This window comes from Orbicella franksi, chromosome 14 (genome assembly GCF_964199315.1).
Source record: "Orbicella franksi chromosome 14, jaOrbFran1.1, whole genome shotgun sequence".
NCBI classification, from domain to species: domain Eukaryota; kingdom Metazoa; phylum Cnidaria; class Anthozoa; order Scleractinia; family Merulinidae; genus Orbicella; species Orbicella franksi.
This window is the reverse complement of record NC_138158.1, coordinates 16,059,778-16,082,839: the sequence shown is the minus strand read 5'-3', so window position 1 is coordinate 16,082,839 and position 23,062 is coordinate 16,059,778. Positions and strand designations below refer to the sequence as shown.

Sequence of the window (23,062 nt, the reverse complement as noted above, 5' to 3'; positions counted from 1 at the left end):
AAGAGGTATCATGAAGCAAACAAGGACGGATTACACGCGAAATTCGCCGCCACATCGTTCGGGCATCGAGAATCGCATTACTTTATTGCTGATTTTCAGTGTCACGCCGTTCAAAATAAATCAAAATCAAAATCAAAACAGTTCAAATAATAAAGTCCAGAATCTTGAAGAGAACGAAGGTAAATATGGGAAGACTTTCGCCAAGATTCAGGTCACAGTAATGTTTCTTACGCATGATATGCGGAGAAATTTTTTACCCAAATTTATAGAGATTTTGATGGAGACGCCATCCTGGCGCCCATCGGGATGGCGGCCGGAAAACAACGGAAACATCTGTCATTGAGTTTTGGTACAAAAGTGTGAATTTATCTCTCCAGGAACTCAAAAACATTTTAAAAATTATAGTTTTTCTAATACATGAACTGTTCAGATAGCCAAATTCCCCGAAATAAGTCACTCTTTCAACCAACATGACAGCTTTCTTGCCCGTCATGTAAACGCCGCGTCACGCGGCCAAGACCAAGAACCCACTTGGAGCGAAAATTTGTACGAATATTAGTTTTCAGCTGCTCTTATACATCATGAAAGTAAAATCTGAGGAGAATCAATAGTTTTGTAGTTTGAATTTTAGCGACGTCATGTGAAACCAGATTTGGGGGACTGTTGATTTATCGATTAAATAACCAAAAACGTGTTTTCCGTGCCATGCATTTGTCGTTAAGTCGTAAGTCCTTCCATTAGCACATGATAAGGCTAGGACAAATATCCATCGCTGCGAAACTCAATTTAAAAACGTCACAGTCCGGAGTTAAGATAAATCCAGGCGGTTCGATTCTTTGGTCGGTGGGTCTAGCGGATCTCAAAAAGTGAGAATCGAGATTTGAACCGCTCTACTATCCCGCTAAACCGATGTGCTTTAATAACGTGCAATATAATTACAATGAATAAATTCCACAACTGTCTCTGTGCCTGTTGAGTTGATACATGTGACAGAATAAATAGCTTCCGGTGGGAAACTGAGAGATTCTCGTTCACTTTTCAGTAAAGATTAACGCTATTAAATATTCCCCATTTTAAAGATTCCCCGTTTTAAAGATTCCCGCTTTTAAAGATTCCCCATTTTAAAGATTCCCGCTTTTAAATATTCCCGCTTTTAAAGATTCCCGCTTTTAAAGATTCCCGCTTTTAAAGATTCCCCATTCCCCGTTCCCCGTTCCCCGTTCCCCGTTCTCCTATTTTCATTCTCCGATTCCCCGGTTCCCCGATTCTCCGATTCCCCGATTCCCCGATTCCCCGATTCCCCGATTCCCCGATTCCCCGATTCCCCGATTCCCCGATTCCCCGATTCCCCGATTCCTCGTTTTAAAGATAGCCAAGCAATAAACTAAAACCCGTAAACAACCACGTGCACGTGTATAGATGATAGGTCATGATAACACATCAAACATTGTGACGTCTGATGACCTCTCCGATCGCAAACAACGCTGAACAGTTTTGCTTGATCGATAACTACTGTGAATTACAAAATGACAACTATGAAACACTTACAAGGCATTGCGGGGAAACGGCAATCGTTCTCTTTCTTTTCCTGCCAGTGGTTCTTGTCGGCGTATTGGCACTGTTGCTCTCGAATTTTGCCTACAGTTCTTCAAGTACACGTTTCTGTTCGTTGTCCCGTGGTTCTATTGCCTCTCGCAAGCGTGTGTTTTCATCTATAACTCTTTGAAGAAGAAGAACATAATGGTCTTCCCTATTTCAATGCTTTGATCAAGCGAAATCTGCTGCGTCAACTTCACAGTTCCCCAGTTTATAGCTAGAAATGACACACTAAAGGACACGATGACAGGAAATAAACAACGTCGACAAAGCTTTACCGACAAAGTGAGCCGCCACGTTCCCGCCAATAAATTCGCATTTTCCTATTGGCTTATTTTTGCATGAAAGAAACACGATTGGCTCATGATAATCTGGGACCCAGTGTCTTTCCCGGCCGATTAGTCCGGCCGATAGTAAGTCTAACTGTTTTTAAACAGAAACTAACAAGCATATATGCATTGCTTGCGAAAGCAAAGTAGACTCTTGTGCGCGCATTGCAATGAATATCTGTCTAGGACCGCATTCTGGAAGCATCGTCAGCTTTATTATGATGTACACTATGAATGCTGGACGAGAAAAGACGACGCTGAAGAATTCAAACAAGAAATGGAGACAGCATTGCGTAGAGCTAGCCCTGCCGGTTTTACCGCCGAAAACACAAATCTATTCTCTTCTGGTTCTTCTGGCGAGATCATTGCTACAAAAGTATAAGGAAACGAAAACAGAATCTGAATAATAAATAAATTCGTTTGTGTTTAGCGATATTAACATCCCAGTTATGACCATATTTCTCAGAATGAAAATTGTTGCAAACTTTTAACTCTCAAAATGGGTTAGACTGTTTTGGGGATGTGTTATTCATTGTGCTCTCACAACAATATGCTAAAACTTCTGCATCTTAACGAATTATCTCATTTATGTTTGATTTGGGCTGAAGAAACAACTTTAAGTACCCTTTACACCATGCGTTAATAAACTTAAAGTCGACTCAGAAACTATACACAAGGTTTACACTGATTTTACGCCACTTTCGCGTAAAGCTATCTTTACATACCTTTACGTAGTACGTAAAGTTGACGTAAAGCTTGTAACGTAACTTTACGCAGATTTACGCAACCTTTAACATAAGAGCTTTACCTTTCTTCTATCTAACAATAGCCAGTTTGAAATTTTTCAAGCATTTTGAAGGATTCTATCGACCGTCGAAGAATTGCCTTTTCAAGCCCCTAGGAAAACGGCAAAAAATGCGTAGTTTTACAGGCTTAAAACGCACCTTGGTATGTCCGATATGGAAACAAAGCAAGTACTGTGCAAACGTATGTCGTTTCTACTATAATAATATGGTAAAAAAATTCTGGGCAATTAAAGTTCACAAAGGTAAAATGCAAAAGTTCGCGACAGTCTCTTCTCAAATTTGCATAATGCAGTATGTTCAAAGAACTCTGTTGTTGGGCACTCTAGTCTGTTTCTGTTCCATTTGTGGGCCATGTTTTGTGGGAAGTCATACAAAAATAGAGTCGATCCATGTCGTTATTACAACATCGTTTCATTATTTCACGCATGGTACATAAAACTATGGATAAAGCCCAAAATATAGGTTCAAAGTCACATAGATTAAACACGCTACATGTATTACGTGACTGGCGTAATGTAATTTATATTTGAGTTATTTTTTTGTAAAAAAAAATACCTCTTAGTCGGCGCGTCTGGTGTATGTTATGGCGGGTCACTGGATGAGTGAGTGAGTGAGAGATGCATGTATGTCATACCAATTAGACTGGATCTACTATGAACAGCCAATCAAATTTCTTGGTGTAAAGTTAAATGGTATGTGAGAAGACTTGATCCCGATACAGTTTAGAATTAATGGCCATATTTATTCTTCAATAAAAGAGGAGGAAGTACTCACATATTGGGCTTACCTCGGTATTTTCTGTGGGTTAGGTTGAGGTTTTTGTGGGCGGGTTTGATAATCGTTTCCAATTGGATAATCAGTCAAAGAAACAAAGTGTTTGGCATATAACTGCGAGCATGCGATGAAGGGTGAGCTTTTCCCATTAGGTAAGGTTTTGAATTAAATGAGTCTTAGCCGCTCTACTACTAGGTTTAAGATGTGAATGAAAAAAAATGTTGATGCGGTTTCTATGATAGGAACAATCGTATCAGTTAGGGGGATGGAATGCACTACTGGGAATGTGAAGAGGTTGTGACCAGGTTCAAATCATTTGCGTGTTGTATTGAAACCTAAATATCGCTGCAGAGTTCGTAATGAGTGTTCCGAGCGTGTCGTTAATTCCAACATCCATTGATAAGTTTCAATGTGAAAAGCGAATAGGCTACGATTAATTTCGTCAACAGAACAAAAAGATTTTATTCTGTGACGATTTTACAATTACAATGCTTCTTGTGTACTACTGGAATGAGAAGATACGTTTTAAATGAAACTAAATCTTTTCTCTTCGATGTTATCAGGGTTTTCGCTTTTTCAAATTAATAGCCAGCAAGATTTGTAGTAGGAGAAAAAGGAAAGTATTTTTGTTCAAGATAACTTTAGTGAGGTACATGAAGTCTTGGGCGTTTTATTGTATTAAAGATAAGGACTTTGGTAATTGAAAAATAAAGAGTGACGTGTATGTTGCCGGTTTGTGGTCTTTAGTCCGGTTTGGAGGGGAGTGTGACAGTTACATACATGCATTGGGTTGTTTTAGAGTACATAATTTTCGGTGTAATGGTGCCTAGTTATGAACGAGATGAGTCTTGAGTTTTGAGGCAGTTCTTGAGTAAGTAGTATGCAAATGGACGAGATATTTTCATTCTTAGTTACAAAGGTAACTTGACACTTTTGTTTTTCAGAAGGAAGAAATTCAATTAGAGGTCACGAATCGTCGCTTCTAGTTCTTAGGACATGTTTTAGAGGAGACGAGAGCATATTCAATACAGGAAAAAGCTCCTTTTGTCGTTATGAAGGATTAAATATTTTAAAGATTTCATTTTAGAATGAATAAACAGATGCAATAGACGTAAATAGATAAAATGGTTGTGGCAAATCATGTTCTTTTACGGTGGCTCATCACGGTTTCCCGCATTTTTCAGAACTTGATCATCAAAGCTACTCCTCGTTTACAGTTGATGCTACAATAATGGTATCAAACAAATGCCCAATTGTTGATGAACAAGTTAAGGCTTTCTTCGTGATGCAAAAGGCTACCGTAACAACAGTATAACGGGTTGAAACACCCTTTTTTTTGTATTTTTTTTAGATTTATGGGCGATTTAATTTGACCCCCTCACCCTCTCCCCCTCCCCCCGATTAATATCGAATTGAGATTAGCATGTTTGAACATGCTAATCATGCAACGTTTTTCCAAATTTGAAAACACTTCTAGGAGGGGGTTCGAAGGCGCTTTTATTTTTCCAAAATCTAGGTTGGTTCTGAGTCCGCTCCCTCATTATCTAGACTTAGTAAAAAGTTAAATCTTGGCATGCTGATTTCAACTCGGTGATACCAAATGGTGACCATCGGACTCGTTTTTCAGTTGCTAGTATTGTCAAGAAAATGATTATAGCCTGTTCGCCAATGATTATATTTATGGGCATTTGTTTGATGCCATTATTGTCAACTTAAAAAGTGTGGTAGGATTAGTCTATTAAAGTAGAGGCGCTAACAAATGCTTGCCAGCCACCTAATAAATTTAGTTGAAACCTGGATACTGCAATCCCGCAATAGGAAGCCTACAAAATCTGCCTGTGCTCGTTTCACCTTAAATAACATTGCATCAGTAACTTAACAGTAGAACAAGGTACAACAGAATGAACCCTGAAACAGAATCTTAATATTCCCTTATTTAATAAAGCTTTAAGAAGATAAGATGTAAAGTCATGTTTAAGAGAGTTTAAAGAGAGATAATACATAATAGTCAATTCAATAAAAAGAGAAATTCTTGTTCCGTTTCTTATTCTTGGGGGAAAGGGACACTACAGGCGTTCCGAAATATTTCATTCTAACTCCAACTGTGTTTCAATTGTAGTTGTACCAGTAGTGACAATTGATGGAGATCCAACACAGTTTAAAGCTATAGGGTACGATATGCAGCTGACCTGCCGGTATGATGCTTCACCACCAGCGTCTGAAGTGCTGTGGAAAATAAATGGAACTGTTATAGCAAGAAATACAAGCGCGGAGATAAATGACTCAAGAATAACTATTCCACACTACAATGAAAGCCAAATTCAGCTGACAGTTATTAACGCTACCTTACAGGATGCTGGAAATTACACCTGTGATGTTACAAATGGTGTTGGCAATTCATCCGATACGATTGTAATTGTCATTGGAGGTGTGTTTTAATGTAAAAAACCAATTATTTAACGTGTTCATGCTTTAATTGCACTCATGTTTGTCTCTGAAGGTATTTATGCTGTGTGTCTATGTCATGCGAAATTAATAAAGCTTTAAAGTCAATCGTTAAAACGCAATTAATGGAGCGTGACGCTATTTACGTACAGTCACTAGCTTACTGTTGTTAAACGTAACGCAATAGAACTGTTACGCGTTAGAACATTATAGAAGTCTTTCTTGTCTAGTTTAAACAATATTCACAATAGCCTTTCACGTATACATGTTGCAACAACGTCCGGTTTAACTATATCATGCTTTTTGTATGGCTAGTCTTTTAAATAGCCCCATTCTTGTTTCGTTCAAGGCCGCATGGACTCTGTACGTTTCATGGTACACGATTTTATATTGGTTTAAACCTAGACATCAGTCTACCTATAAAAGAGGCTTAGCTTGGACTTAAGCATCATTCGCTCGTTATATCACTACTGTAACTTTTAGTTAGCCCTCGAAATTGTAACTCCCACCCTTCCCTCCCTTTGGAGGTTTATTGTCGTTGTTCATTAATATAAATAATAAACTGGGGTTCACCTCTCGTGCCACGCTATCGGTTAAGTCTTGTAGCGACTTCCCCAAGCTTCGTTTTCGCTAATTTAGTGGCGCTATTTAACGCTCTTTTATGCCTCTTCTTGTCCGATCCAGCACGTGCCGGCGGAGTCGGCTCGTAGTGCTGGGGAGATAAGTAAGGCTCGAGAACTGTCTACACTCTAGCACGATGCTGACCGGAGGTCAGCTCGTAGTGCCGTTTAGAGTTACGCTACTAGGACGCGCAAGCTTTTGGCCTCGCCGACTTGTCCGATCCAGTGCAGAATTAACCGCTGGGGAGATAAGTTTGGCATTTGGTCACGCAATGGAAGTTCGTCTGTCACGCCGATTGCGGAGCGGTGTTCCCCCCTTTACGCCATAGAACGCGTGTTTATTGCTTGTGTTTGTCGGGATAATTAAAGCATTACTCCCTAGGAACTGCAACATTAATGATAGTCTAAACGATATCCTATATCCTCTAACACGGGATTACCATCCATTAGGGTTATCAAGAGCAATTTAGCAATTTGAGATGATTGAGCCTATTCTCTTCAGTTCATGACCAAACCCGCTTTAGTTGTGAAAAAACCGTTCTCTGTAACGACGATGACGACATTGCGCGAAAAAAGTAGACTTTTTTTCTTAAATAATTATCCTAAAGCATGTGCTACTTTATATTTATAGACTCTAGAGGCAGAGATTTTTTGCACTCAATATGGTTACCTTTTTGGAATCTGTCAAAAATATCTTTTGAAAAGATCAGCCGAAAAACATCATCTTTTGTTACGTCTTCACAGAGAAACCTTCGATCACCACTCATCCACAAGGAGATACCTTTAAAGAAGGAGATAACGTGACTTTATCTTGTAACGCTACTGGAAATCCAGTACCAACAATATCATGGACCAGAGATGGATCTCCTGTAGATACAAGTAACAACATTTCCAGGATTAGTATTTCAGATGACAACAAGCAGTTGACAATAACGAATCTTAACAGGACAGACAGCGGAGAATACCAATGTGTGGCAGAAAATAGGGTTGGAAGTGATTCCGCAGATGCTGCTACGTTAGATGTACAGTGTAAGACTAGTATATTTGTGGGCAGTCATGTGATTTTAATATTATAAAATGCTTTTATCGGTACATTAAGCGTCAGCTTTCCAAGAAAGAAAAAAATTTGAATGCATTAACCTTCTAAACAAAACCCTGCTGCAACGAAAAAAAAATAATCAGGACTTTATGATTAAAGTTCTCAGACCTGAGTTGATTTTTCAACGTCCATGGCTATAATTAACAATTATTCACCGAAGTGGAGGTAAATATCCATCACTTTCACCGACGCTGAGGTGAATAATTGTTTTAGTATATACCACACAAGCTAAATGATTAGCGGACCAAAACGTTATTTTATGTGTGACAAGCGGTCGGAAATTTTAGAATCTCTCGCGTAAAGCACTATTCACTTGTGTAGTATATACTAACAACTGTAATAGCTTAACGTCAAAATTTATTGCTTAAATATTACAATACAGTTGAACCTCGCTATCTCGAATTCGGATATCTGAATCCCTTCACTATCTCGGACTCAAATCGTATTTCCTTGGCTATGTTTTTTTGATCTTTTTCTATCGCTATCTCGAGTCCCTACTATGCCGAACTATTTTTCGTTTCCCTGGAGCGTTCGAGATAATGGGATTCAACTGTACCTGAGCAAAATACGCGATAATCTTAAACCGCCCGGTTTTTGACCGTGTATTTAAAAGCGTAACACCGCGCCGATGCCAACATCTCCAAGGAAATGTTAAACCTATGGCCAGTTACAGCCGTAGGTTAGAGGCAATAAAATTTATTGCTAGGTGTTCAGACTGAAGTGCTCATAAATTATAATTATTTGCAGTAGATTCTAATTAGTTGTCTCAATGAAAACATTGTAACTCTCGCCACTCACATTCGGTGATTATATTGTCATTTCTTAGATTGATTATTTCTTGCTCTAGATCCACCTGAGATTACTGTTCATCCAGACTCTGAACCAAAACCAGAAGGAGAAAACGTGATCCTATCTTGTGACGCGGTCGGAAATCCACCACCAACAATATCATGGACCAGAGATGGATCTCCTGTAGACACAAGCGGGAGGATCAGTATTTCAGATGACAAGAAACAGTTGACAATAACGAATGTGAACAGGACAGACAGCGGGGAATACCGATGCATGGCGAATAACAGCCTTGGAAATGAGACTTCCAATGTTACTACATTGGATGTACAGTGTAAGTATAGTGTCTATAGTTATCAACATTCTTGGAAATGATATCTCTAATGCTGCTACACTAGATATCAATGCAAGTAATTTATCAAAACCGAACATTGCTGTCTTTTTAGTTTGGAAGTTTAAAAGGCCTCTTGCCGCTTCAGGGTTCGGCACGAAACAGAGAAACAGAAATCAGCCACTTTTGGCATTTATATCTCGGAACATTTCACATTTCATTTAACTCATACCACTTTAGTTTCCAGCAAACACTTACAATGCAACCCCTTCAACCAAGGAAGCAAAGATTCAGTCCAAACTTCAAAATTGACCTATGAAAACACTGAATCATTCATCTAAGCAAGCTGCACACTGCAGAAGCAATAAGTTAGTCATCATCTTTATCGTTTAACACTCAAACGTTGTTGGCAAATTATAAATTAATTTTCTAGAGTGGCCTTGTTATTGGTAGTCGCACTGTAACTTGCTAACTTAAATCCTCTTGAAAAATAAAAACGAGCTTGTATAGTCTTGGATTTTTTAGTTTCGTAATTCCCATTTATTACAATAATTTTCTCGTTTTTTACAGATCCACCTGAGATTACTGTTCATCCAGAAACTAACACAACAATAGAAGGAAATAACGTAACTTTATCTTGTAACGTTGACGGAAATCCAGCACCAACAATATCATGGACCAGCAATGGATCTCATGTAAATACAGATAGCAATCCCAGGATCAGTTTTTTAGCAGACAACAAGCAGTTGACAATAACGAATGTGAGCAGGACAGACAGCGGAGAATACCGATGTGTGGCGAACAACAGCCTTGGAAATGCTACAATCGATGCTGCTACAGTGGATGTACAATGTAAGTGTAGTATCTTGTTAAGTAAATCTAAACCGTACACTTGGTCTACTGTCACCTTATACAGAAAGTACATGGTTACGAGACTATTAAGCTTAGTCTGCACAGTAATTGCCGTAAACCCGTAAATTGAAGCTATTTTTTCCCCTCATTAATTCAAATAATCGATGTAAAGTGAAGTGCTTAGCAAATAGTAGTGCAGATCGAATTGAACCCGTTTGATGAACTTAGATGTGTTGCGAAGCATGTCGTCCTATTTCAGTTTTCTTTATAATTGCAACATGCATTGAAGCGATCGGGAATATTTTAAACTCAAAGTCAGTTACTATTCGTCAAATAAAGTCGGTGAAATCTTTCGCCAGGTATCTAAGCTTATTGTGTATATCTGATAATATTTTTTTATTACTTGCATCAGATTCTTTTTTCCGCGTCATGCACATTATTACGTTGTCATTTCTTGGGCGGATTGTTTTATTAATGCAAGTGAATACATGAAAGATCATATATTTGAGCTGCAGAGAAAGATATGAAGACATGATTGATCATCGCAGTTATAAACACAATTTAAGCGGTCGTGAGATTATCTTTCTCTGCATTTCAAATATATGATCTTTCATATATTCACTTGCATTCGTCATCGTCATCTACGGGTATACACTGTATTACGAACTCACAACGTTAACGTCACCAGCTCCCAGTTGGCTTGATAGCTCAGTTGTTAGAGCACTGCACCAGTATCACAGAGGTCATGGGTTCGAATCCCGTTCAGACCTGAATTTTTTTCAGTCTTCAATTTCACAGCTGCTCAAGCTGTGTGCATAACTGTGATGATCAATCATGTTTTCATATCGGATTGTTTTATCGCTACAGATCAACCCAGGATCACTGTTCATCCAAAAGCCGAAACAAAAGCCGGCGGAGAAAACGTGACTTTATCTTGTAGCGCTGATGGAAATCCAGCACCAACAATCTCATGGACCAGAAATGGATCTCCTGTGAACGCAATCGGGAGGATCAGTATTTCAGAAAACAAAAAGCAGTTGACAATAACGAATGTGCACAGGACAGACACCGGAGAATACCGGTGTGCGGCGAGTAACAGTCTCGGAAGTGATACCTCCAATGCTGCTACACTGGATGTAGAGTGTAAGTAACTGATCATACCGAAAACTGCTGTTATTTTAGCTGAAAAAGTCCTTTGTCCTTCTTCCTCCTTTCTTCGTGAAGTCTTGAATTTCTTTTGCAGTTTTTAATTTTCCCGTTCATTACAATAATTGTAGTTCATTTCTACAGATCAACCCAAGATCACTGCTCATCCTCAAAATAGAACTACGATGGGAAGATATAACGTGGCTTTATCTTGTTTCTTGCATTTTGTATCTTTTCTGAACTCGAATTTTCAAAAATTAAGTATACTGACTTGAAATAATGATGTTTTAAACCAAAAAGTAGTTGTCATAAGTTAATCTCTTTTAAATTGTTGTCTCCCCCAGCACATTAGCTCGTTACAAATCTCCTGTTGAGAGCAAGTAAATATTTTCTACATGCGTTAACTCTACATGCCAAATTTCTTACTTACTTGATATATTGATATTCACGTACAGATCAACCAAAGATCACTGTTGACCCGCAAACTGTGATAACGACAGAAGGAGGTAACTTGACTTTATCTTGTAACGCTACTGGTAATCCAGTACCAACAATATCATGGACCAGAGATGGATCTCTTGTAAATACAAGTGGAAGGATCAGGTTTTCAGATGACAAAAAACAGTTGACAATAACGAACGTGCACAGGACAGACAGCGGAGAATACCGATGTTTGGCGGAAAACAGGGTTGGAAGTGACACCTCAAAGTCCGCTACACTGAATGTTCAATGTAAGTTTAATACCTTATTCTAATTTAGCTCAACCAAACAGCTCGAATACTGTCTTCCCCTCCCCCCTCAAACGTACAGTAAAGTGGTTTAATGTATCACTTATTATTTCTGTATGGTTTATAAAACAATTCCCCAAGAAAACTCATTTGAAAGCCTTAAAGTAAAGGATTTTAATTATAAAATTTAACGGCCGTGGATGTGTTCCGTCGGGAACCAAGAAGCCACTGAGTTTTTCAGTCTCCTTTACAACTGTTCCATATTTAACATCGGCGACAAAGTGCACTAGGAGATTTAAAAATTTCGACTGGTCGCCCATCGATAATCGTCAAATCTATTGCGACTATATACTAACCATAAATCATAACTACTTATGATATAAACATTATATTTCGCGCCATGTACATTGTTCTGTTGGGATATATTTTGCGGGTTGTTTTATTATTACAGATCAACCCGAGATCACTGTTCATCCTCGAAGTCTTGCAAAAACAGAAGGAGATAACGTGACGTTATCTTGTAATGCTACTGCAAATCCAGTACCAACAATATCATGGACCAGAAATGGATCTCCTGTAAATACAACCATCAATTCCAGGATCATTTTTCCAGATGACAAAACGAAGTTGACAATAACGGATGTGAACAGGACAGACAGCGGAGAATACCGATGTATGGCGAGCAACGAACTTGGAAATGATACCTCCAGTGTTACCACACTGGATGTACAGTGTGAGTACGGTATCATGTTATCAACATTCTTGGAAATGATATCCTCAATGCTGCTACACTAGTTATTAGTGCAAGTAATTGATCAAAACACTGCTGTCTGGATGTTTGAAAGGCCCCGTGAGACTATTGGGTTTAGCGCGAAACGGAGAAACAGAAATCAGCGGCTTTTGACATTTATGTTTTTGAAAATTTCACAAGAAAAATTTCCCAAAAATGACATTACTGCAGTTTCCAGTTTACAGTGCGACCTTTTCAACCAAGGAAGCAAAGTTCCTGTTCAAATTTAACCAATGAAAACATGGGATGTTAACACTGCATTTCCAACAATCCATTTATCTAAGCAAGCTGCTCATTGCAGAAGCAATGAGTAAGTGGCCATTTTTATCGTTTAACACTTAAACGGTGGGTGTAGATTTGCAAATAATTTTCTAGGATGGCCTTGGTAGTCGCACTGTAACTTGCTAACTTAAATTCATTTTAAAGATAAAAACAGCTCATATAGTCTTGAAATGATTTCAGTTCGTACTTTCGAAATTTCCCTTTATGACAATAATTGTCTTGTTTGTTACAGATCAACCAGAGATCGCTGCGCATCCTCAAAATAAAACTAGAATAGAAGGAGATAACGTGACTCTATCTTGCAACGTTGATGGACAACCAGTGCCAATAATATCATGGAACAGAAATGGATATCCTGTAAATATAAGCGGGAGGGTCAGTATTTCAGATGACAAAAAACAGTTGACAATAACGAATGTGAAAAGAACAGACAACGGAAACTACCGATGTGTGGCGAATAACAGCCTTGGAAATTCTACATCCAATGCTGCTACACTGAATGTCCAATGTAAGTATATATAGTGTCTTGTTTTGAAAAATCGAAACAGAGCAGTTGGCCTGTGCTGCCACCCTACAAAGAGAGAACAAGAACACTGATTATCGGTGTTGTTTTGAAAGAATCTCGAGACTGATTCACAACGATTGCCAAAAACCCGTAAATTGAAGCTATATTTTTCCTTCATTAGTAACTCTAATAACCAATGTAAGGATTGTGCCGATCGCATGTGAGCTTATTACAATTACAATACCCAATATGTGAATTTTAAATTGAAGGTCAGTCACCAATTTACCTGCACACAGTCGTCAAATATCACCGGTGAAAGCTTTTACCACGTATCTAAGTTTACTATAAATATCTGATCAATGATTATTTCTTGCATCAAATTTTTGTCTAAAAGAGCCTACTAAATTGTGGCATGCACATTGTTACGTTGTCATTTCTTAGGCAGATTGTTTTACTGTTACAGATCCACCTGAGATCACTGTTCATCCAGAAGCCGAAACAAAATCAGAAGGAGAGAACGTAACTTTATCTTGCAAAGCTGATGGAAATCCAGAACCGACAATGTCATGGACCAGAAATGGATCTCCTGTAGATCAAAGCGAGAGGATCAGCTTTTCAACAAACAAAAAGCAGTTGACAATAACGCATGTGAATAGGACAGACAGTGGAGAATACCGATGTGTGGCGAGTAACAGCCTCGGAAATGATACCTCCAATGCATCTACAGTGGATATTCAGTGTAAGTAGCTGGTCAAAACTGAAAAACGCTGTCATAATTTAAACCCTTATACTTTGTTGTCTCCCACAGCACATTAGCTTGTTACAAATCTCCTGTTGAAGGCAAGTAAATATTTTCTGTATGCGTTAACTCCACATGTCAAATTTCGTACTTACTTGGGTTATTGATATTCACAAACAGATCAACCAAAGATCACTGTTGACCCACCAGCTGTGACAATGACAGAAGGAGGTAACCTGACCTTATCTTGTAACGCTACTGGTAATCCAGTACCAACAATATCATGGACTAGAGATGGATGTCCTGTAAATACAAGTGGAAGGATCAATTTTTCAGAAAACAAAAAGGAGTTGACAATGACGGATTTGAGCAGGACAGAGAGCGGAGAATACCGATGTGTGGCGACAAACAGCCTTGGAAATGATACATCCAATGCTGCTACACTAAATGTCCAATGTAAGTTAATACCTTATTCTAGTTTAGCTCAGCCAAACAGTTCGAATGCTGTCGCCCCGCCCAAAACGTACAGTGAAGTGGTTTAATGTATCAATTATTATTTTTTGTATGGTCTATAAAACAATTCCCCCAAAAACACGCAGTTGGAAGGCTTAAGAATGGCTGACTGTTAGGATTGAGAAACGCCGGTCAACGACCCATTTGGCAGTTCGCTCATATTTTGCCCAAAGATACCCTTAGGTGACCTTATTCTAAAAATCATATCATAAGGTTTCAGCGAATTTTTATTTTTCAGAAATTCGCGAAAATTTGAAAGCGCGGTCAAAGTGCGGTTTTTCGTGTAATAAAATGACCGAAATAAGGTGCGAGGACGAAGCGCTGCTTAAGTCTTAAAATAAATTCAATTGACTTCAAACTTCACACAAATGTGGAACAACCACTCTAATTTATTCCTCGTTTTAAACTAATCTCCGATATGTTGATATAGTGGTTTTCCAAACCATTTTAAAAACACCTATGAAGCGTGTGGAAAATAAGAGCAAAATATAAGTCATGTTTAACAGCATAAAAATGCATCTGGTACCTCACTTTCCCATTATTTTACTTTACAGCCTTAAAATATCATTATTAAACATATACCATGCCAAGTCTCATGCTCGAACTCGCAGTATTTCCCTTTGAGAAAAACGAAAATCTATGTCAATGTGTTGTGGGCAAATAACACAATAATTATACACGAACATATGACAAATCAATTTCAATGGCGAAAGTAAAAGGCTGTCATTAATTAAAATCCCGTCAATTCACTGCTATCAGTAGAAAAATAATGTCCACTACATAAAATTCTGTTTTTAGACGTTTTCGATCGAAACATTGCGCTTTAACTTTGCTTAATTTCCTGTCCGCTGTCATGTCTAGTTTGTCATCGTGTGTATTTCGTTTATGTAAACAACACTGTAAATGGTTGTCATAACAAACGCAAAGAGATTTTCTGGAACCTCGATGTTTTCGATTCTCCAAAACGCTTTAAGTTCGTTAAGACACAATAATGGGTCAACTTGGAATGCTGTTTAGCATTAAGGACGTTAAAGGACTGTAAATTGATCGAGTTGAAATATCTTGAAGCAAATCAAAATCGCGCCCTTACGCTAATTGCTAAACAGCCAATCTCAAGTTCAAGAAGTCGAGAGGCTAATCCGGCGATGTATTACCGGTACAACAACAAAATCAAACCGAGGTCATCAAAAGTGTAAGTTTAAAAGTGTAGTGGCAAGGTCGAAATAAATTTCGCCTATATAAATTGGAAACAAGAAGTGAAACGGTCTGACCCGAAACAAATGAACAAAATATTAATACGACTAATTTAATCCGAAAATGTTCCAGAAAACATACCTAAAAGTTGTCGATTCCCCTTAATACCACTCCACATTGCCTTAAAGAGGCCAAGCTTTCTGCTGTAAGAATCAGGGGCCTCATGAATCTGTTTTTATTATATAGGCAACCATGCTGCGTGGCTGATATTCGAGACTCAGTAAAAGTTGTCACACAACCCAACGAGCAGCCCAGTCACGCTTTCACTGCTCTCGCGCAAATGTTCAACATTTGGCAATTACAAGTTTAAAGTAGTGACAGTAGATTGAAATGCGCTTTTTAAAGCTCTCCTATCCAGGAGCAATTATTTCTTGTTCTTGAATGGCTCTTAGTTGTAGCTACAGTCGGGGAGGGGCGGGGGAGGGGGGGGGGAGGGGTGTACTCCCGGAAATTTCGGATATCTGTATGCCGTGGAAAATTAAGTGGTCTGCAGCTCTTAAAGGTAGCACTGAAACACCAGATGATTCTCGAAGTATCACAGGGATCACTAAGCTAGATAATTTTGAGTTTAGCTCCGCTGAGTCAATTACTTGTTGGCGCGCATATTGCACTGACCGTGGACAGGTGGAAAAGCATTTGAACCGGAAAAGCCTGTTGCACATTATAATTTAGCGTTGTCCAACACGCAATCGGTCTGGTTGTAATGCTAATCGTATTTTCTTTCAACACATACTCACATACTGGGGTGGTGACATACTACTAGATGGGCGTGGCCGGGAGCCACGAGTCAAGTCAGGCAACTCGCAAAGCTTAACCGAGAAGAGTGATAGTGAACCACTGGTGGAAGGACTGCAGATTGTCCCTACGGTTTACCCTGATAGGCCTCTGTGTTGTTCTAATGAACTGATGCTGTTACAATGATACTATTTAGCTTTATGAACATGCTAATGGTCAAGGGTTTCTTCTGCAGTATAACAGATGATCTAATGTACTTTTTTTCCGACACTGCGCGCAGGCGCAGCGCAACAGTGCCGTAACAAACTAATCACTCTAGAACATCTGAAAACATAGATCTTGCGAACAGCTTACTTTCCTTAAAATAGTTTTTCACAAAGAACTACTTATTAATTCCGGGAGTACACCCCCCCCCCCCTCCCCTCCCCGACTGTAGCTACAACTAAGAGCCATTCAAGAACAAGAAATAATTGCTCCTGGATAGGAGAGCTTTAAAAAGCGCATTTTAATCTACTGTCACTACTTTAAACTTGTAACTGCCAAATGTTGAACATTTGCGCGAGAGCAGTGAAAGCGTGACTAGGCTGCTCGTAGGGTTGTGTGACAACTTTTACGGAGTCTCGAATATCAGCCACAGTTTTTATGTAGTGGACATTATGTTTCTACTGATAGCAGTGAATTGACGGGATTTTAATTAATGATAGCCTTTTACTTTCGCCATTGAAATTGATTTGTCTCTTGTTCGTGTATAATTATTGTGTTATTTGCGCACAACACATTGACATAGATTTTCGCTTTTCTCAAAGGGAAATACTGCGAGTTCGAGCATGAAACTTGGCATGGTATATCTTTAGTAATGATATTTTGAGGCTGTAAAGTAAAATAATGGGAAAGTGAGGTACCAGATGCATTTTTATGCTGTTAAACATGACTTATATTTTGCTGTTATTTTTCACACGCTTCATAAGTGTTTTTAAAATGGTTTGGAAAACCACTATATCAACATATCGGAGATTAGTTTAAAACGAGGAATAAATTAGAGTGGTTGTTCCACATTTGTGTGAAGTTTGAAGTCAATTGAATTTATTTTAAGACTTAAGCAGCGCTTCGTCCTCGCACCTTATTTCGGTCATTTTATTACACGAAAAACCGCACTTTGACCGCGCTTTCAAATTTTCGCGAATTTCTGAAAAATAAAAATTCGCTGAAACCTTATGATATGATTTTTAGAATAAGGTCACCTAAGGGTATCTTTGGGCAAAATATGAGCGAATTGCCAAATGGGTCGTTGACCGGCGTTTCTCGATCCTAACAGTCAGCCATTCTTAAAGTAATTTTCTTCCAAAAAGCTTCCGTCGGGAACCAAGAAGCCACTGAGGTTTTCAGTCTCCTTTACAACTGTTCCATATTTAACACCGGCGACAAAGTGCACTAGGAGATTTAAAACCTCCGACCAGTCGCCCATCGATAATCGTCAAATCTATTGCGACTATTTATTAGCCATAAATCATAATTACTTATGATATAAACATTGTATTTCGTGCCATTTACATTGTTCTGTTGTGATATATTTTGCGGATTGTTTTATTATTACAGATCAACCCGAGATCACTGTTAATCCTCGAAGTGATACAAAAACAGAAGGAGATAACGTGACGTTATCTTGTAATGCTACTGCAAATCCAGTACCAACAATATCATGGACCAGAAATGGATCTCCTGTAGATTCTTCTGGGATCAGTTTTTCAGAAGACAACAAGCAGTTGACAATAACGGATGCAAATAGGACAAACAGTGGAGAATACCGATGTGTGGCGAGCAACGAACTTGGAAATGATACCTCCAATGCTGCTTCACTGGATATTCAATGTAATGTGTTAAGCATGTTGGAATTCATTTCCGTGCAATTGTGATTAAGATCCTTCTTTATCCTTACACCAGTTTTTCGTAATTTGGAACTTGCATGTTGCTTAAGGCTGGTTTCCATATGATCGCAGACGATCGCGGATCGCGGATCGCAGATCGCAAAAAGTTCTGCGATCGTCTGCGATCGTATGAAAACACACTTCTGCGATCGTCTGCGATCGTCTGCGATCGTCTGCGATCAATTGCGATCGTGCGATCATATTGAAACCAAAGTTCTGCGATCTGCGATCGAAACGTATCCCATAGTATTTTGAATTCTGACCCATGATTCAACGCTTCTTTGCAACAAAGCAACCGCTTATTTGTTTTAAACATGGCTGGCGTTGAACAAGGTAACGTTAGTAACGAGAAATTTATGGAGGAAGTTGCGCGATATCAGTGGGTTTACCACCGTAACAGTAAAGATTTCAAAGACAAAAACGAAAAGGCTAACCGCTGGGAAAAAATCGGGGAGAAATTTAATTTATCGGCGGTTGAGGTGGAGGTCAAATTCCGCAACATAAGAACTGCGTATGGTCGTTATCTGAAGGGATTGAAAACGCTAACTTCTGGATCGGGGCGAGATGCAGTGCCAAGAGAATTTCAAAATAGGTTGACTAAAAGAAGAAATAAATTTGTTTGCAGCAAAATTTCCTCCTCGACGTCCGCCATATTGTTTGCTGCGATTTCCCGCCAGCACAACACGCGTGTAATTTTGAAAGTTCCGCTGTCCGAAATGTATGCAACAGTCGGCTCTGCGATCGCTTGCGATCGTCAGCGATTTTATGGAAACCAGCCTTTACGATCTCTCTTTGCGATCGTCTGCGATCTGCGATCTGCGATTTGCGATCCGCGATCGTCTGCGATCGTCTGCGATCATATGGAAACCAGCCTTTAACAAGTAAAGGCCAGTTTTTTCCTTGTTTTAGTTCCCTTTTGAATGACAGACGCAAATATCACCAGAAATACAATGTTTCGGTAAAGTTTGAATTGATTAGAAAAGTGTCAAATTGAGGAGAGCGGATACACAGGCAAATGTATGGACAACTGATGAAAGGTTCCAATTTGCTTCACTAAAAACCTTCATTTGTCAAGAAAATAGATCGAAGGCCTGTGAATTTTTGAGAATATAGTTTTACAGTGAATACTATCAGATTCCCTGGAACATACACAAAGTCTTTATTTCACGCCATATGTGCATGACTGATCATAGTCACGGTTAAATTCCGAGAAATGATAAAATACTTCTGGAAAGAAAAGTTTGTGATGTATCTTCCATCGACTCTGTTACGAAAAATTGTCTAAGTCAAGTTCTAGAATGATCTAGAACCGGAAGTCATTCAGCCGTGACCAATTTGTATAAGAACATTCCAGAACATTCTAATCCTTATGTCATTACTCAGATTAGAAACTGTGTCAAACTACTTAATTTAGTTCCAAATAGAAGTTTCTAGCACTTTAAGCCTCATGTATATTAGAGCGAGAGATTCTTCCGTAAGAGAGGTTGGTTCAAATTTGAAGAAGCTTAGTGCTGTAAATTCGTGAAGTTACGTTACGGAAATAAATTAGTTTGTTGCTGTTACCAGTGATCCTGAGTTCTGCCTGGAAACAACCCTGCTCTACAACGATACTCGTAACAGAGCCTAAGATAGAGCTGAATGAAGTCAGTGATCTGCTGTACCCTTCGCCTCAAGAGATTTGAAAAAACTTTGTATTGTTCAGTATCTAATTGATCCTCCAAGTTGTCAAATAATAGACTTTTTTTTATATAACAATGTCTAATTTTGGAGCTGAGGCTGAACGTTCTTGTATTTTTATTGCGATGTGAGGTTGAAAACGTTCTTAAGGTTTATTTATTTATTTACATGGTATACAGTATTTCATTAAATTAATGCGGACGTGACCAGATGACTTTGATGGTGTGGAAGTTATTTCGGAATGAGTTATAAACTGCTGATTACCACAAACAGAGATGTGTGTCATGCAATAAGAAAACCATTGTTAATGTTATACAAAACATGGCCTGTTGGTTAGTTCCTCTGTCAGTAGTAAACAGCTATTTGTTTTGTGCGCGGTCAAGACCAAAACCGAGAACAAAGACATACAACAAAGAACTTTGTCAGGTTTCATAACCATTTCTCTCTATTAAGTATGATACAGATAAGCAAAATAAAAACGTTCTTAATTGACCCTCAGCCTGAGGAATGTTCTTAATACGTTCCTAAAATTTTGGTTTATCTCAGCCTTTTTACAAAGAAGGCTGTTTAAAAAAAAAAAAAAAAAAAAAAAAAAAGAAAAGAGTGTAATTCTTTTTTGTGTCAAATTGCAGCCTTAAAAAAAGTGATAGAAACCCTTTTGCAGTATAAAAACTGTCTTTTCAGTTTCCGTTCTAAATCGTGGTATCATAGTAAAGTGGATGATTTCTTTTTTTTTTTCAAGCTAGCTCGTCATAAATGTTTAGCCCTTTGGTTGAGCTTTGCTCGTTGTAGCAATCTTTTATATTTTTATTATATTTTTCAGTTGCACCTGTGATCTCTAAGAATCCTGAAGGCCTCACCATAGTGGAAGGACGAGACGTTATTCTTAGCTGTGTAGTTGAAGGAAACCCGTCACCTAGCGTAATATGGACGATGAATGGACAAGGATTGAACATCACAGCAAATTCACGACTGGCTGCGACTCGCACGAAGAACAACCATAATTTAACAATTACAGATGTTCACCGATCAGACGCAGGTCAATACAGATGTGTGGCCAACAACAGTGTTGACACTTCCACTTCATCTGCTGCCAAAGTAGAAGTATATTGTAAGTATTGAAATATGAAAATCATTTAAAGCCCCTGCAACATCCAAAACAGCGCCAGCAAGTGTGGTTGTTTGAAATAACATTACTGTTTTGATTCATGGCGCAACATACACATAATTGTTGCTATTTCTGACGTCATGTGTGATCTCGAACTCTCTGTGTGCGGATATTTGCTTCTGTTAACCTGACAACAATGGCAGTTATTTTTAGGTGATTGTTTTCTGCTTGAGTGCCACCTTCACATTTCTTAGTCGACTCTTTCGTGTTTACAATTTTGGGATTAACGGAGGTCACGAAAATCGACATGGATTTTTCGCGAGAAAAATATGACGCCATTTACTGTCGTCTATATAACGCGACTGCGTTTATTTTAGGGTCGTGACCTCATTGTTCGGAAGTTCAATAGAACCCCAGTAACTCGAACTTGGATAACTTGAACTCTCCCGCTAACTCGAACCAAGTCCCATTTTCCTTGGATTTGACCCCACTTTTCAGTCATTTCGACTCGGTTAACTCGAACGCGGATAACTCGAACTCCTCGCTAACTCGAACTAAATTTCGTTTCCCTTGATAAAAATTTACCCCGATAACTCGAATTCTGGTTCATGTACCTCACCAGGGATGTCATCCCATTAGCTTTTCGTGCCGTGTAATAGGTAAAAACACTCAAAACTAACACCGCAGCAATTTGATTTTAATTAGTGCAACCGACCGTTTACATATTTGACAGTCACTTCCCGATGTTATGAGTCATACCGGATGCGGTGCTTTTAGCTGTCACTGTATACTAAAGTGCTGAAAAATCAGTAAACTATCAATTATTAACATGGCAAGTTGGATATTCAATCGACCTCGATAACTCGAATCCCCCAACTCGAACTGTTTAGCGTTACCCCTCAGAGTTCGAGTTATCGGAGTTCTACTGTATTTACCCCTGGCTGTCGAGTTACGCTTCAGGGGGTAGGGTAGGGATTGACTACTTTTAACTTCTCGTTCAACCGAACTATGCTTCCAAGATGTGGACGAACTTCTCGTCAAAACTAGTACCTCCAGACAACTTCCTCCTTGTTTTTCATTCTTGTTGCTGTTTGTATCCTATTCGTCCGCTCAAGAAGGTAACAAATATTTCGTATTTGAAAACAAGCGCTTCACGCGTTGATTTTCAATACTGCATCGTGTTTACGTACATTAAGCTGGTTATATCTTTACTTCGATGTAGTTAGGCTTATTTTTTGTCTAAACACATTTTCTGAAAGAAAGTTACCTTGCTAAACGTACATGTAGAACGATAGATAGCTTCAGCTGGTTGCTCAAGGTCGATATTTCGATATTACATATTTTCGTTTTCACGTAACTGGCTTCGAATCAGCACCGCTATAAGATAGAAACTGACAATTCAGAATAAACTTGTTGCTTAAACACGGAGCGATCTTATATAAGGAGGCTAAGGTGTTCAGCCTGCCAATCACAAATCCCAACGGATGATCAACGCTCCCATTTGATTGGCTTATTCACTCAGGTGTAGTTTTAGCTCGTTGCCACAAAATTCCGAAGAGCGACGGTGTAATTTTCCGTTTTATTTTACAAGTAAGCAATGCCTTTTGAACTAAATGAACGATAGCTACAAGAAAAGAATTTACAAAGAAAATTGACTTTTTTAAATTTCAACTTCATGATTTTGTTCCTCCACTTGCGAAAGCCTATCGTATGAATTCGAGCTGTTCGCTCAAATTTATAAGATGCCGTGTCTAGTTCTTTTGGTGCCAGGTGTCTTTGCTCCTTCGAGGATTAACGCGGCTGAGAAATAAGTTTGGAAACTAAAACTCGTAAAAACCCCAGATACAAGCAGACTGCGAAGGTAATATATTATATCTACGGTAATAGGGTTATTCTTCTGCCAGGTATCTGAAAGAGATTCCACAAGGTGAACATCGGCTGCCGTTGTACCGTCTTGCTGTTAAAATTAAGTCGGCCTTTTACAAACGCAAATTTTGTTCTTATTACATTCAGCCATGA

General features: G+C 38.8%; 1 protein-coding gene across 1 annotated transcript in view; it reads left to right on the top strand.

The window, feature by feature from the left end:
* LOC145467312 (uncharacterized) overlaps positions 1–23,062 on the top strand; it is a 166,733-nt gene that overhangs the window by 43,863 nt on the left and 99,808 nt on the right. The window contains exons 4-15 of the mRNA XM_081450852.1: positions 5,625–5,933; positions 7,315–7,599; positions 8,517–8,792; positions 9,360–9,641; positions 10,509–10,784; positions 11,243–11,518; positions 11,967–12,248; positions 12,820–13,095; positions 13,556–13,831; positions 14,012–14,287; positions 17,930–18,202; positions 20,759–21,046. Coding sequence (XP_081306978.1) covers positions 5,625–5,933; positions 7,315–7,599; positions 8,517–8,792; positions 9,360–9,641; positions 10,509–10,784; positions 11,243–11,518; positions 11,967–12,248; positions 12,820–13,095; positions 13,556–13,831; positions 14,012–14,287; positions 17,930–18,202; positions 20,759–21,046 — 3,375 coding nt within the window. The remainder of the gene's footprint in view (positions 1–5,624; positions 5,934–7,314; positions 7,600–8,516; positions 8,793–9,359; positions 9,642–10,508; positions 10,785–11,242; positions 11,519–11,966; positions 12,249–12,819; positions 13,096–13,555; positions 13,832–14,011; positions 14,288–17,929; positions 18,203–20,758; positions 21,047–23,062) is intronic.